General features: G+C 45.8%; 1 protein-coding gene across 1 annotated transcript in view; it reads left to right on the forward strand.

Moving 5' to 3' along the window:
- The window catches only part of LOC308284241 (multidrug resistance-associated protein 1-like), a 92,164-nt gene that overhangs the window by 10,950 nt on the left and 68,411 nt on the right, over nucleotides 1-12,803 (forward strand). The window contains exons 3-5 of the mRNA XM_080724805.1: nucleotides 3,209-3,337; nucleotides 6,619-6,756; nucleotides 8,394-8,519. Coding sequence (XP_080580931.1) covers nucleotides 3,209-3,337; nucleotides 6,619-6,756; nucleotides 8,394-8,519 — 393 coding nt within the window. The remainder of the gene's footprint in view (nucleotides 1-3,208; nucleotides 3,338-6,618; nucleotides 6,757-8,393; nucleotides 8,520-12,803) is intronic.

Here is a 12,803-nt window from a genome sequence, read left to right on the forward strand (position 1 = left end):
GAAAAGAGAAACAAACAGACTAATAATATGGGTAATAATAGTAATCATAATAATAATAATAAGTGTAATAATAAATGGAGGTAGAGAAACATGATAGAGTGAATGTAGTTTTTTTTTCTAGGTTTGTGTCCATGATTACGCATTGTCCATGATATTTTCCAGGTTAATTCAGTTGTGGCCTCCCTTTTGTTACGCTTCAGTTCAAATATGGTTACAGTACGTGCACATCCACTTTGGCTAGGCAAAGCCTGTGTTTTGCATTCTTTATCTGAGTCAGTTTGACATTTTTCTGTAGTAGAGTTGGCAGTGTTTTGGCTACAGGGTTATCAAGCGGCATGTCCTTGAGACAAGGGATTTACTGTCTGTTATACAGAAGCAGCTGTCTTGGGCACATATGGCAGGAAGAATTAAGCACAATTCATTTGTATTTGTCCCGTTCTTTCTTGTCTTGGTAATTCTGCTTCACTAATAAAAATGTCAGAGTTTCAGTGTCTCGTACAGAAGCAGCTATCTTGACGTTTTGCCAGGGTAGTCAAACAGCAGTGTTTGTGTCCATTTCAGCACCATTCATTTGTAATCATCCAGTTCCTTCAAATCACGTACCACTGTTACCTTGGCTGTATCTCCATTTGGTTTTATCATCACTTTGCAATTTCTGCTCCAAACACCTTGAATTTTTTCCTGTTTCTTAAGGATGCGTGCCTCCCTGGCAATTTCAGCATTCTTTTTTGTTAGATGTTCGTTGACATAAACATCCGAGCCTTTAAGCTTCATTCCTTGTATCAGGAGTTGATTCTTGTGTTTTCTGTTTGCGAATCTCAAGAGTATAACAGGGTTTGCTTTACGATCCTTGCTTGGGAGTGTGTAGCAAGCAGCGATATGATCCTGGTCCAACACAATCTCCTTAGATTTAAAGAAATCAATGACTTGCCTTTCAGTGGTTACTTGTTCTTCTGGCGGGGTGCTGGGGCTATTGGCAGCAGCCCTGGTATAGGAGAATGGTTTAACTTTCAGCCCCGAAATAATTATGTCATCCAACCTTGAATATTGTTCCATTTCATCCAATCTTTTCTCCAATTCTTCAATCTTTTGATCTCTTTCCTTGACCGTCGCCTTCAAAGCCAAGACCTCCTTCATCAGGTCAGCCTGATGTTGGATCATCAAATTCGTCAAAGTAGTCGTCAATTTAGTCATCTCCTCAGCCTGAAGGCTGAGTGAGGTCTTTATTTCTTCGATATCCTTTTTCGTCATTTTGTCCTTTAGTTGTTCGATTTGGCCCTGCAGTGAGTTTTCACCACAAGTGGCCTTGAGCTTGTAGGAGCTATAGTGCTATGCGACCGTCTCTGTCACTGTCTCAGACATAGGTTTCTGGGCATAACCTGCTGTGATGTACTTATCACAGTATGTGTGTACGCCATCTTTCAGTACCTTGTGATCCACTCTTTGGTCTTCTTGACCCATCGGGAAACTACTTTAGTCTGGCATGCATATTCTGGGTATTATAAACTTTTTCTTTTAGATTGGCAATTTTTTCGCTGTACAACAAGTACTGTATATAAAGGGTGCTTAAAGGGGAAGACCACCCATTTTCAATATTGAACTGTGTCATTAATATACCTTATAGGAGTTGTGTGGAAATAGAAAAAAAGTTCCCCCCCTTCTGTGTTGCCTAGAACTGGAGGATTGATTTTGGGGTTTGTATTGTAAAGTACAACTTGATGACATCACACATTGTACTTTACAATACAAACCCCAAAATCAATCCTCCAGTTCTAGGCAACACAGAAGGGGAGGAACTTTTTTTTTTTTCCACACAACTCCTCTAAGGTATATTAATGACATATTTCAATATTGAAAATGGGTGGTCTTCCCCTTCCCTCCCTAAGTGTTTAAGGAACGGTTCTAAATGGACAGTCTTCTTGATTCTGTCCATTTAAAACTAGGATATAAGGGCTGAAAACAAGTAATCAGCTGCCATGTTGACATTTCTATCCTATAATGTCATAAACTACAGACATGTAGCAATACAAAAATCAAATCCAATCTTTTCCCCCTTGTCCAAAAGCCATGGTTCTGGCCCATGGACTGCAGGCTGAGGATTTGATTTGTGCTGTAAAAAATGACATCGTATAAACCAGTGGTTCTCAACCTTTTCAGGCCGCGACCCCCTAAATAATCATATTTTAACTGGGGACCCCCCCACCCTGACAAGCACTAAGAGTTGAGGCATTACATTTTGTATAACATGGTTCTATTGTGAAAATAGACAATCTAAATGCTCACAACGCCTCCCGTTGCGAGGCGTTGTGAGCATTTAGATCGGCTATTTTCACAATGTCTGCCTCTAATATTTGAAGAAATGTGAAGATTCCCTCCATATACACTTAAACTGTGTTGGTTTGTTTACTGTTGAGTGAGAAAACGATGTTGCACATTACGTTAATCATCTGGGGACCTCCCAAAATAATTTGAGGATCCCCCTGGGGGTCCCGACCCGCAGGCTGAGAACCACTGGTATAAACGGCAACCTTTTATAATGTATAATAGCGTGAGAAGCCCACATTTAACCCATTTAGGCCTAGAAATATTGAATGCTTTAATGATTGAAAAATAGCAGATATACAAGCTCACAGCGCGGCACCGAGTGCCGCGCTGTGAGCTTATAGATCTGCTATTTTTGAAAAAGTTGTGAAAATGTGTTCAAATCTTTGAATATATGTATTTTTCAAGCGAACGTTTGTAACTCAAATTTTGCTTCTGGGTGGTCCCTGGAACTAGATATTTTGAGATGGGGGTCCGTGGCCAAATAAATATCAGTTTGGGGGTCCTTGACATGGTTGAGAACCACTGACATAGTAGTCTCTCAAGAACAGACCAACTGAGCTCCAGTTAAGTGAAAAGGACCTTTTCTTTGACGATGGCTGGCCAGATTGCTGACATAGAAACGTAGGTTTTTTCAAAAAACCTTAGAAGGATTCAAAAGACACTTATAGAATTGGGTCAAAATTCTAATTTTCACGATTTTTCAAAAATAGCAGATCTACAAGCTCGCAGCGCGGCACTCGGTGCCGCGCTGTGAGCTTGTATATCTGCTGTTTTTCAATAGTTAAAGCATAAAATAATGATACACAAATAATGTATACCTGTTCTAAATTGGTTAACATGTCATGTGAAAGTCTCTCTCTCTCTCTCTGTGTGTCCCCTGCAGGCGGTAGGCTTTCTGCTGTGGATAATCTGCTGGGCAGATGTTTTCTATTCTTTCTGGGAAAGAAGCCAACCCCGCGGCGCTCCCGCTCCCGTCTACCTGGTCAGCCCCACGGTGCTGGGAGTCACCATGGTGAGTCTATGGTCAGCCCCACGGTGCTGGGAGTCACCATGGTGAGTCTATGGTCAGCCCCACGGTGCTGGGAGTCACCATGGTGAGTCTATGGTCAGCCCCACGGTGCTGGGAGTCACCATGGTGAGTCTATGGTCAGCCCCACGGTGCTGGGAGTCACCATGGTGAGTCTATGGTCAGCCCCACGGTGCTGGGAGTCACCATGGTGAGTCTATGGTCAGCCCCACGGTGCTGGGAGTCACCATGGTGAGTCTATGGTCAGCCCCACGGTGCAGGGAGTCACCATGTTGAGTCTATGGTCAGCCCCACGGTGCAGGGAGTCACCATGTTGAGTCTACCTGGTCAGCCCCACGGTGCTGGGAGTCACCATGGTGAGTCTATGGTCAGCCCCACGGTGCTGGGAGTCACCATGGTGAGTCTATGGTCAGCCCCACGGTGCTGGGAGTCACCATGGTGAGTCTATGGTCAGCCCCACGGTGCAGGGAGTCACCATGGTGAGTCTATGGTCAGCCCCACGGTGCAGGGAGTCACCATGGTGAGTCTATGGTCAGCCCCACGGTGCAGGGAGTCACCATGGTGAGTCTATGGTCAGCCCCACGGTGCTGGGAGTCACCATGGTGAGTCTATGGTCAGCCCCACGGTGCTGGGAGTCACCATGGTGAGTCTATGGTCAGCCCCACGGTGCAGGGAGTCACCATGTTGAGTCTATGGTCAGCCCCACGGTGCAGGGAGTCACCATGTTGAGTCTACCTGGTCAGCCCCACGGTGCAGGGAGTCACCATGGTGAGTCTATGGTCAGCACCACGGTGCTGGGAGTCACCATGGTGAGTCTATGGTCAGCCCCACGGTGCTGGGAGTCACCATGGTGAGTCTATGGTCAGCCCCACGGTGCTGGGAGTCACCATGGTGAGTCTATGGTCAGCCCCACGGTGCAGGGAGTCACCATGGTGAGTCTATGGTCAGCCCCACGGTGCAGGGAGTCACCATGGTGAGTCTATGGTCAGCCCCACGGTGCAGGGAGTCACCATGGTGAGTCTATGGTCAGCCCCACGGTGCTGGGAGTCACCATGGTGAGTCTATGGTCAGCACCACGGTGCTGGGAGTCACCATGGTGAGTCTACCTGGTCAGCCCCACGGTGCTGGGAGTCACCATGGTAAGACTTGACCTTCTCACACTTCATACACACAGGCCAGGAAGGCCGTGTCTGTTTTCATCACAGCCAGGGAGTTCACACTATCAGCAAATAAACACAGGACAGGAAAGCATGGGGAGAGCACAGGGAAATGTCCCACAGTGCTCTGGTTATTATTATGTGTGGCCTCATGATAACCTAGGCCAGGGGTTCCCAAACAGTTTTGCCTCAGGGCACCCCATAAATATTTTTTTAATCCGAGGCAACCCTACATTATAATTTTTAATTTTCACAAGCACCATATATTTATAGCATATCGTCGTTGTCGGGTGGAAACCTTGTATGTCCAAAACCGTTCATTTTGTATTTATCATTTACCTATAAAATGTACAAAACTAGTGAAAACAGCAGATCTACAAGCACACAACGCCTCGCGATGTATGGCGTTGTGTGCTTGTAGCTCTGCTGTTCTCAATAGTTTTGTGCGACAGTCTTGTATGATGAAACAGGGCCTTGCTTTACCAAACTTTGAGATACGAGGTTTCTGCCCGACAGTGATTATGTGGCGAGGAAAACGTTGAGATAACAGCCATTTTGGTTAGAACTGACTGAAAATAAGTTTGTACTTCAAGTTTAAAATGATACTAAATATTTTGTCCAAATAAATTCAAAATATTATCAAATTATCTCGAAGCACCCTGGGACTGGCATCACGGCACCCCAGGGTGCCCCGTCACCCACTTTGACAACCCCTGACCTACAGTAGGCTGTTAGAGAAACAATTTGCAATTTAGGCATTTTAACGCACTCTTAATCCAGAGGGATTTCCAGTAAGCAAGGAAACACAAGGTAATAAACGTTAAATGCATGAACCAAGAAGCTATCATCAGTCTAAAGCACCGTTCCCACTGGGCACAATAACTACTATATTAAGACGCCTCAGGGCGGCAAGCGACGAGGTCGCGCCATGGCTTGGCCATCTCTGGCCAGTGATGTACAGTATATTGGACCAGTTATCCATATATGTAAACCCCTGGTACCCATATATGGCAGCCCTCTATTCAGAAACACCCCTACTTAGAAACACCCCTATTCAGGAATACCCCCACTGAGGTTAGGGTTAGGGTTTAGGTTAGGGTTAGGTGACACCTCTATTTAGAATAATGGAAGTCAATCTTCCGAATAGAGGTGTGTAACCGCTATGAGCTATATCTTTGTGGCTGGTTCTACAGCCCGGGATCTCCATGTATGGGCATAAAATGGATTGATGTATGATGTCAGATGTCATTGACATCTAAGGACTTTCACATAACGGATAACTGAGTAAGCATGTTTGGGCTCTCACAGCATATCTCCATACCCTGTGAGAGCCCAAACATGCTTACTCAGTTATCCGTTATGTGAAAGTCCTTAGATGTCAATGACATCTGACATCATACATCAATCCATTTTATGCCCATACATGGAGATCCCGGGCTGTAGAACCAGCCACAAAGATATAGCTCATAGCGGTTACACACCTCTATTCGGAAGATTGACTTCCATTATTCTAAATAGAGGTGTCACCTAACCCTAACCTAAACCCTAACCCTAACCTCAGTATAAATCCATTTTATGCCCAATTTATGCCCGGGCTGTAGAACCAGCCACAAAGATACAGCTCATAGCCACCCTCCTCACCCAGTATGAGCGTATGAAGGGGGTCCAGTCTTCATAATGTATATATATATTATATTATATTCCAGCTCATAGCCACCCTCCTCACCCAGTATGAGAGGATGAAGGGGGTCCAGTCATAATGTGTATATATATTATATTATATTCCAGCTCATAGCCACCCTCCTCACCCAGTATGAGCGTATGAAGGGGGTCCAGTCATAATGTGTATATATTATATTCCAGCTCATAGCCACCCTCCTCACCCAGTATGAGCGTATGAAGGGGGTCCAGTCTTCATAATGTGTATATATATATTATATTCTATTCCAGCTCATAGCCACCCTCCTCACCCAGTGTGAGCGTATGAAGGGGGTCCAGTCATAATGTGTGTGTGTGTATATATTGTATTCCAGCTCATAGCCACCCTCCTCACCCAGTATGAGCGTATGAAGGGGGGTCCAGTCATAATGTGTATATATTCTATTCCAGCTCATAGCCACCCTCCTCACCCAGTATGAGCGGATGAAGGGGGTCCAGTCTTCAGGTCCCATGCTGGGTTTCTGGCTGCTGGCTCTGCTCTGTGCCTCCATCACCTTCAGGTCCAACATCCTGCTGGCCCTGGACCAGGTAGGCCCAGCTCACACTTATTATTACATAATAATCGTCTCATCGCAATTATTTGTAAATATATGTTTTGGGCTTTTATGCCTTCATTGATAGGACAGTAGACTGACAGGAAATGGGGAGAGGTATACAGTGGTATATGTGTATGTACAGCATATGGGTGAAACTGTGAATAGACCATGTCAAGCAATGTATTTATGCCATATTACTCGATATAACCAGGTGTGTGAACAATCAGACCAGGGGGAAAACTAAAGGGATGCCGTCAACCATGGCAGTGGTTCTCAACCTGTGGGTCGGGACCCCCAGGGGGGTCCCCACGTGACCCCCATGGGGGTCCCCACGTGACAGTGACGTGACAATTGAAGGACTTTTTAGACATCTTTAATACCTAAAAAAGAAAAAGGCTATTACTGCATCAAAAGTGACTATAAAAACTGGTCAAATTGTCAAATTATATAAGAAAGAGACAAACATTTTGAAAATAGACGATCTGCTATTTTCACAATATGTATCTTTGGAACCGAAAAGTTAGGCCTCAACTCCTACATTTCATCAGGGCCCCCAGTTTACATTTATTATTTTGGGGGTGACGGCCTGAAAAGGTAGAGAACCACTGCCTTACAGTACAGTACACAAGATGTAACAATAACCAACCCGTATGTAAGGTAGAGAACCACTGCCTTACAGTACAGTACACAAGATGTAACAATAACCAACCCGTATGTAAGGTAGAGAACCACTGCCTTACAGTACAGTACACAAGATGTAACAATAACCAACCCGTATGTAACCATTATGCTGCGTTCCCACAATACAAAGATACAAAAAACACAGACAGAGCTACTTTGTGTCTTCATGTTGCTGCTTTAGTGGCTTCCATTAAAACAACACAATGGCAGCCTGTATGTGTGTAGCTGTTACACAACATGGAACTATGACAGAACCTTGAGCCATAGACCTTGACGGTGGTTTAGTCCTTTTTAAGTGGTTCTCCCTCAATCTGCTCAAAATTGGCCTTGCCTTTTGTAATGCATGCTTCTTTTGTCACAGAAGAGAACACCCTTCCATTTTTTTCTTTTTCTTTTTTGCAGTAGCTTTAGTGAAGCTGCAAGCTCTAAAGATTCAGTTGAACGAATCACTTGTAAACGGTGCATTTACTGTATAAACTGTAGCACCTTTTATCCAAGGTGCTTTACAGAGATTGTGCATTACATTCACCCATTCACACACACACACACACACACACACACACACACACACACACACACACACACACACACACACACACACACACACACACACACACACACACACACACACACACACACCGATGGCGGAGGAAACCATGCAAGGCACCAACCTGCTCATCAGGAGCAACTAGGGGTTCAGAGTCTTGCTCAAGGACACTTCAACACTGACTCTGGGGGAGCCCGGGATCGAACTGGGAACCTTGCGGTTCCCAAGAGGCCGCTCCACCTCCTGAGCCCCTGTTGCCCCTGAGCTGTCAGCCCCCCCCCCCCGCTGAGAAAATGAAGGCTAAAACACTTTGTCGCCCTGCGTGTGTGTGCGTGTGTGCGTGTGTGTGTGTGTGTGTGTGTGTGTGTGTGTGCGCGCGCGTGCGTGCATGTCTCTCCCAGCCCTCCTCAGTGTGTGTGTGGCGTTACACCACCTTCTACATCTACTACGCCCTGCTGCTGGTCCAGGTGGTGCTGTCCTGTCTGTCTGACCGTCCTCCACTGTTCTGTCAGGCTGTCAAAGACAAGGTGAGACCTGTCTGTCTGTCTGTCTGTCTGTCTGTCTGACCGTCCTCCACTCTTCTGTCAGGCCGTCAAAGACAAGGTGAGATCCTCCTCTGATTGGTTGAATACTGTCTTAACGCTGTGCAAAAGAAATTGCATTGGTTGAAAGTACTGTAGATGTCTACTACGGGGCAAGCAAACAGACTCTGTGGGAGAAAACCTTGGACAAACCCAGGGAAAGGAAGAAGCGTAGATGCACTGCAGCGCGACAACACTTAGCTAACAACACTTAGCTAACAACAACACTTAGCTAACAACACTTAGCTAACAACACTTAGCTAACAACACTTAGCTAACAACGCGGTTCAGGAGTCCCGAGTTGGTGTTGGCTAGAGCTAGACCACACTCTCTAGGCAGAGATCCATCCATCCATCCATCCATCCATCCATCCATCCATCCATCTTCAACCGCTTATCCGGAATCGGGTCGCGGGGGTAACAGTTCCAACTGAGACCTCCAGATTTCCTTATCCCGAGCAACTTCCTCCACTTCCTCAGGGAGTATAGTGAGGCGTTCCCAAGCCAGTTTGGAGATGTAATCCTTCAACCTGGCCTATGGTCTGCCACGGGATCTCCTCCCAGTGGGACGTGCATCGAGGACCTTCCTAGGAAGGCGCTCGGGGGGCATCCGTACTAGATGCCCCAACCACCTAAGCTGACTTCTTTCCAAGTGTAGGAGCAGCGGTTCTACTCCAAGCCTCTCTTGATCATAGTCCTGGCTACATCACACTTCATTATAGCTGAACATTATTGTAATTGTCTTTTAATAGTAGATCTGCAAACTCACGACATGGTGTGAGCATGTAGATCTGCTGTTTTAGGTCATACATTATGCTTCAAGGAGTGTTGGCCTGTTGTTGTCTGCTCTCTGATGTTTCATGTACAGGTGTTCCGTTTCAATTCTTCAGCAGAATCCACCTTCAGAGGTAGATTTAAACGGGGGCCGCTCTCCATTCCCACATGCTGCCATTCAGACATCGACTTCTAATTGTCTGATTGGCAACACTTCCATAGAGCCAAATACATATAATTTTGGGGGTCCTTCACATGAAAAGGTTTGAGAACCACTGACATAGTAGTCTCTCAAGAACAGACTAACTGAGCTCCAGTTAAGTGAAAAGGACCTTTTCTTTGACGATGGCCGCCCAGATTGCTGACATAGAAACATTGTTTTTTCAAAAAAAACTTAGAAGGATTCAAAAGACACTTATGAATCGGGGCAAATCTAGAAGCTCGCAGGGAGGCACTCGGTGCCGTGCTGTGAGCTTGTATATCTGCAATTTTTCAATAGTTAAAGCAGTCAATGATCCTAGGCCTAAATGGGTTTTAAACGTCATAAGTCAGAGAAGGTCTGAGGTCATAAAAATAGCAAAAATAGCTGATCTACAACGTCAGTGTTCTGCCAACCCACTGGAAATCTATTGTCTTGCCAATGGCAGGATGTGGGAAGTTATGAAATGGCATTTCTGTTATTGACTTCTACAATCTGCAGTGAGCTCTGCCTCACTTCTGTCCTGTTTTCAATGTCTCCCCTTTTTTCCATTATCACCCCCCCTCCCCCCCCCCCTCCCCCCAGTGCTTCCATCTACTGTACTTCCTCCTTACACAACCAAACCACAGTGTGTCTTATTCTGTTTATCACTGTTGTTGTCAGGCAGCAGAATCCTTGTATCTCCATACAGTATGTCATCTTTTTATGTTCCGTTTTGTCCTTCCATGAATATGAATCCATACACAAGTAGCACAAATGTCCGATCTATAAGTAGATCATCCATTTTAGATCATCCATTTTAGGTTCTTACTGTGAACCTCTGAAAATGATTTTACAAGAGCTTGTGACTAAATAAATAAATAAATAATGACTGCATTTCCTGAAAAGCAATCGGTTTGGACACAATTATTGCATAATCGGCATTATTTTGGACATACGAGAGGTCTCTGTCCCAAAGTGACAATATGACAGTGTGATTGTAATGCAGTTTGTCAGTAGAAAAATCAAACCTTGGTTGGAAGTGGAGCGGTGAATCTGTGTGTGTGTGTGTGTGTGTGTGTGTGTGTGTGTGTGTGTGTGTGTGTGTGTGTGTGTGTGTGTGTGTGTGTGTGTGTGTGTGTGTGTGTGTGTGTGTGTGTGTGTGTGTGTGTGTGTGTGTGTGTGTGTGTGTGTGTGTGTGTGTGTGTGTGTGTGTGTGTGTGTGTGTGTGTTTGTTTGTGCCTGCACAACAGCGCCCCTCCTTTAACTTGTGTGGCCACTCAAGGTATTGCCAGGCTACAGACATACCCAGCCAGCCAGCCAGCCACATAGCCAGCCAGCCACAGACATACCTGTCTATTGGGAGCGCTTTCACCGCTCCAAAAAGTGGAAATCACACCTAGTAGGAGTTAATTTCATTAAGCGTCAACCGAAGCTTGGCCAATGAGAACCTGGGCGTGCATCAAACTTTGAGCACTTTGTGCCAAGATGTAGGCCAGGTGGTAAATAAAAATGGTAAATGGTGCATTTATATAGCGGCTTTATCCAAGGTGCTTTACATAGATTGTGCATTACATTCACCCATTCACACACACATTCATTACATTCACCCATTCACACACACATTCATTACATTCACCCATTCACACACACATTCTTTACATTCACCCATTCACACACACATTCATACACCGATGGCAGAGGAAACCATGCAAGGCACCAACCTGCTCACCGGGAGCAACTATAGGGGTTCAGAGTCTTGCTCAAGGACTCTTCGACACTGACTCTGGGGGAGCCCGGGATCGAACTGGGAACCCTCCGGGAACCCTCCGGGAACCCTCCGTGTTCTAATGACGGTTCCTCTACCCCTGAGCCACTGCCAAGCTTCAGAGTCCATTTTTTGGGGCCCAGACAAAGCCTGATGTTGGAGCTTGGCTCCTTCCAGGAGCACCACTCGAAAAAATAGGCCTCATCCATCCATCCATCCATCCATCCATCCATCAGGGACGTGCTGGCCAATGGGAAAAGCGGGACAACTCCCGAACGGCCGGTTCATTCCCGGCCGGTTCCATTAGGAAAAAAATTAAAATAAAATGTCGGCCTTCGTTCCATTTTGGGGGCGGGGCGGCCAACAAAGTAAATTGTCACTGTCGGGCAGAAACCTTGTATCTCCAAGTTTCAAATGTATACATTTTTTCGCAAAGCAAAGCCCTGCTTCATCATACAAGGCCGTTGCACAAAAGTAGGGAAAACAGCAGATCTACAAGCACACAACGCCTCGCGGCGTGAGGCGTCCGTCCGTCCGTCCGTCCATCCATTCCCCTCGCCTGTGGTTGAAAGTATTTTCTTTCTCCTCTAAAGTGTGATCAGCGCAGCATTTATTATGACTGCATCCTTTCAGCCAGTTCTGCAGTTTGTCTTGGACGTCTCAGCGGAGCAACGTTTATTTAAGCACATCCTCACAGCGGAAGGACAACAGAGTGCTGTCTGTGTGTGTTGCACGCCCTGCGGGCCACACACACACACACACACAGTCACACACACACACACACACACACACACACACACACACACACACACACACACACACACACACACACACACACACACACACACACACACACACACACACACACACACACAGTCACACACACACACACACACACACACACACACACACACACACACACACACACACACACACACTGTTGTTTCATGTGCCGGGGAGGTTTGTCTAACAGCAGGATTCCTCGCATACTGCAGCCTCTCTCCTCTCTCTCTCTCTCTGTCAGCGCTGTCATCAGCGTCAGCACTGTCAAACTCTGGCTCCCAATCTGCTGCTGGTCAAGAGGGGGACCCCCTGAGGGGTCACCAGAGTATCTGGGGGGGTCCACAGATGATTAGTTTAAAGGGCAATACCACTAATTCTTCAACATTCAACTATAATAGTTTATATGCCTTAGAGCTGTTTTGTGGAAATGTGAAAAAAGCTCTGCTCCTGCCTGTGTTGTCTAGAAGTGGAGGATTGGTTGTTTGGGTCATGTGATCAGTGACATACGGAAGGTGTTCTATTTGGCCCCGCCCCCTCTAGGCTGACTCATTAAACCTCACTTCCAGCTGATATCAGCACAGTTCTAAAGTTATAATTTAATGACTACTAAGTCAAAGTTGAAAAAAAAACACTATCTATTGTGAAAATAGCAGATCTACATGCTCACAACGCCTTGCAACGCTATTTTCACAATTTCTGCCTCTATATATTTCACAATTTGGCCAATG

The sequence above is a fragment of the Nannobrachium achirus genome (assembly GCF_963921795.1).
Source record: "Nannobrachium achirus genome assembly, chromosome: 4".
Taxonomy (NCBI): Eukaryota; Metazoa; Chordata; class Actinopteri; order Myctophiformes; family Myctophidae; genus Nannobrachium; species Nannobrachium achirus.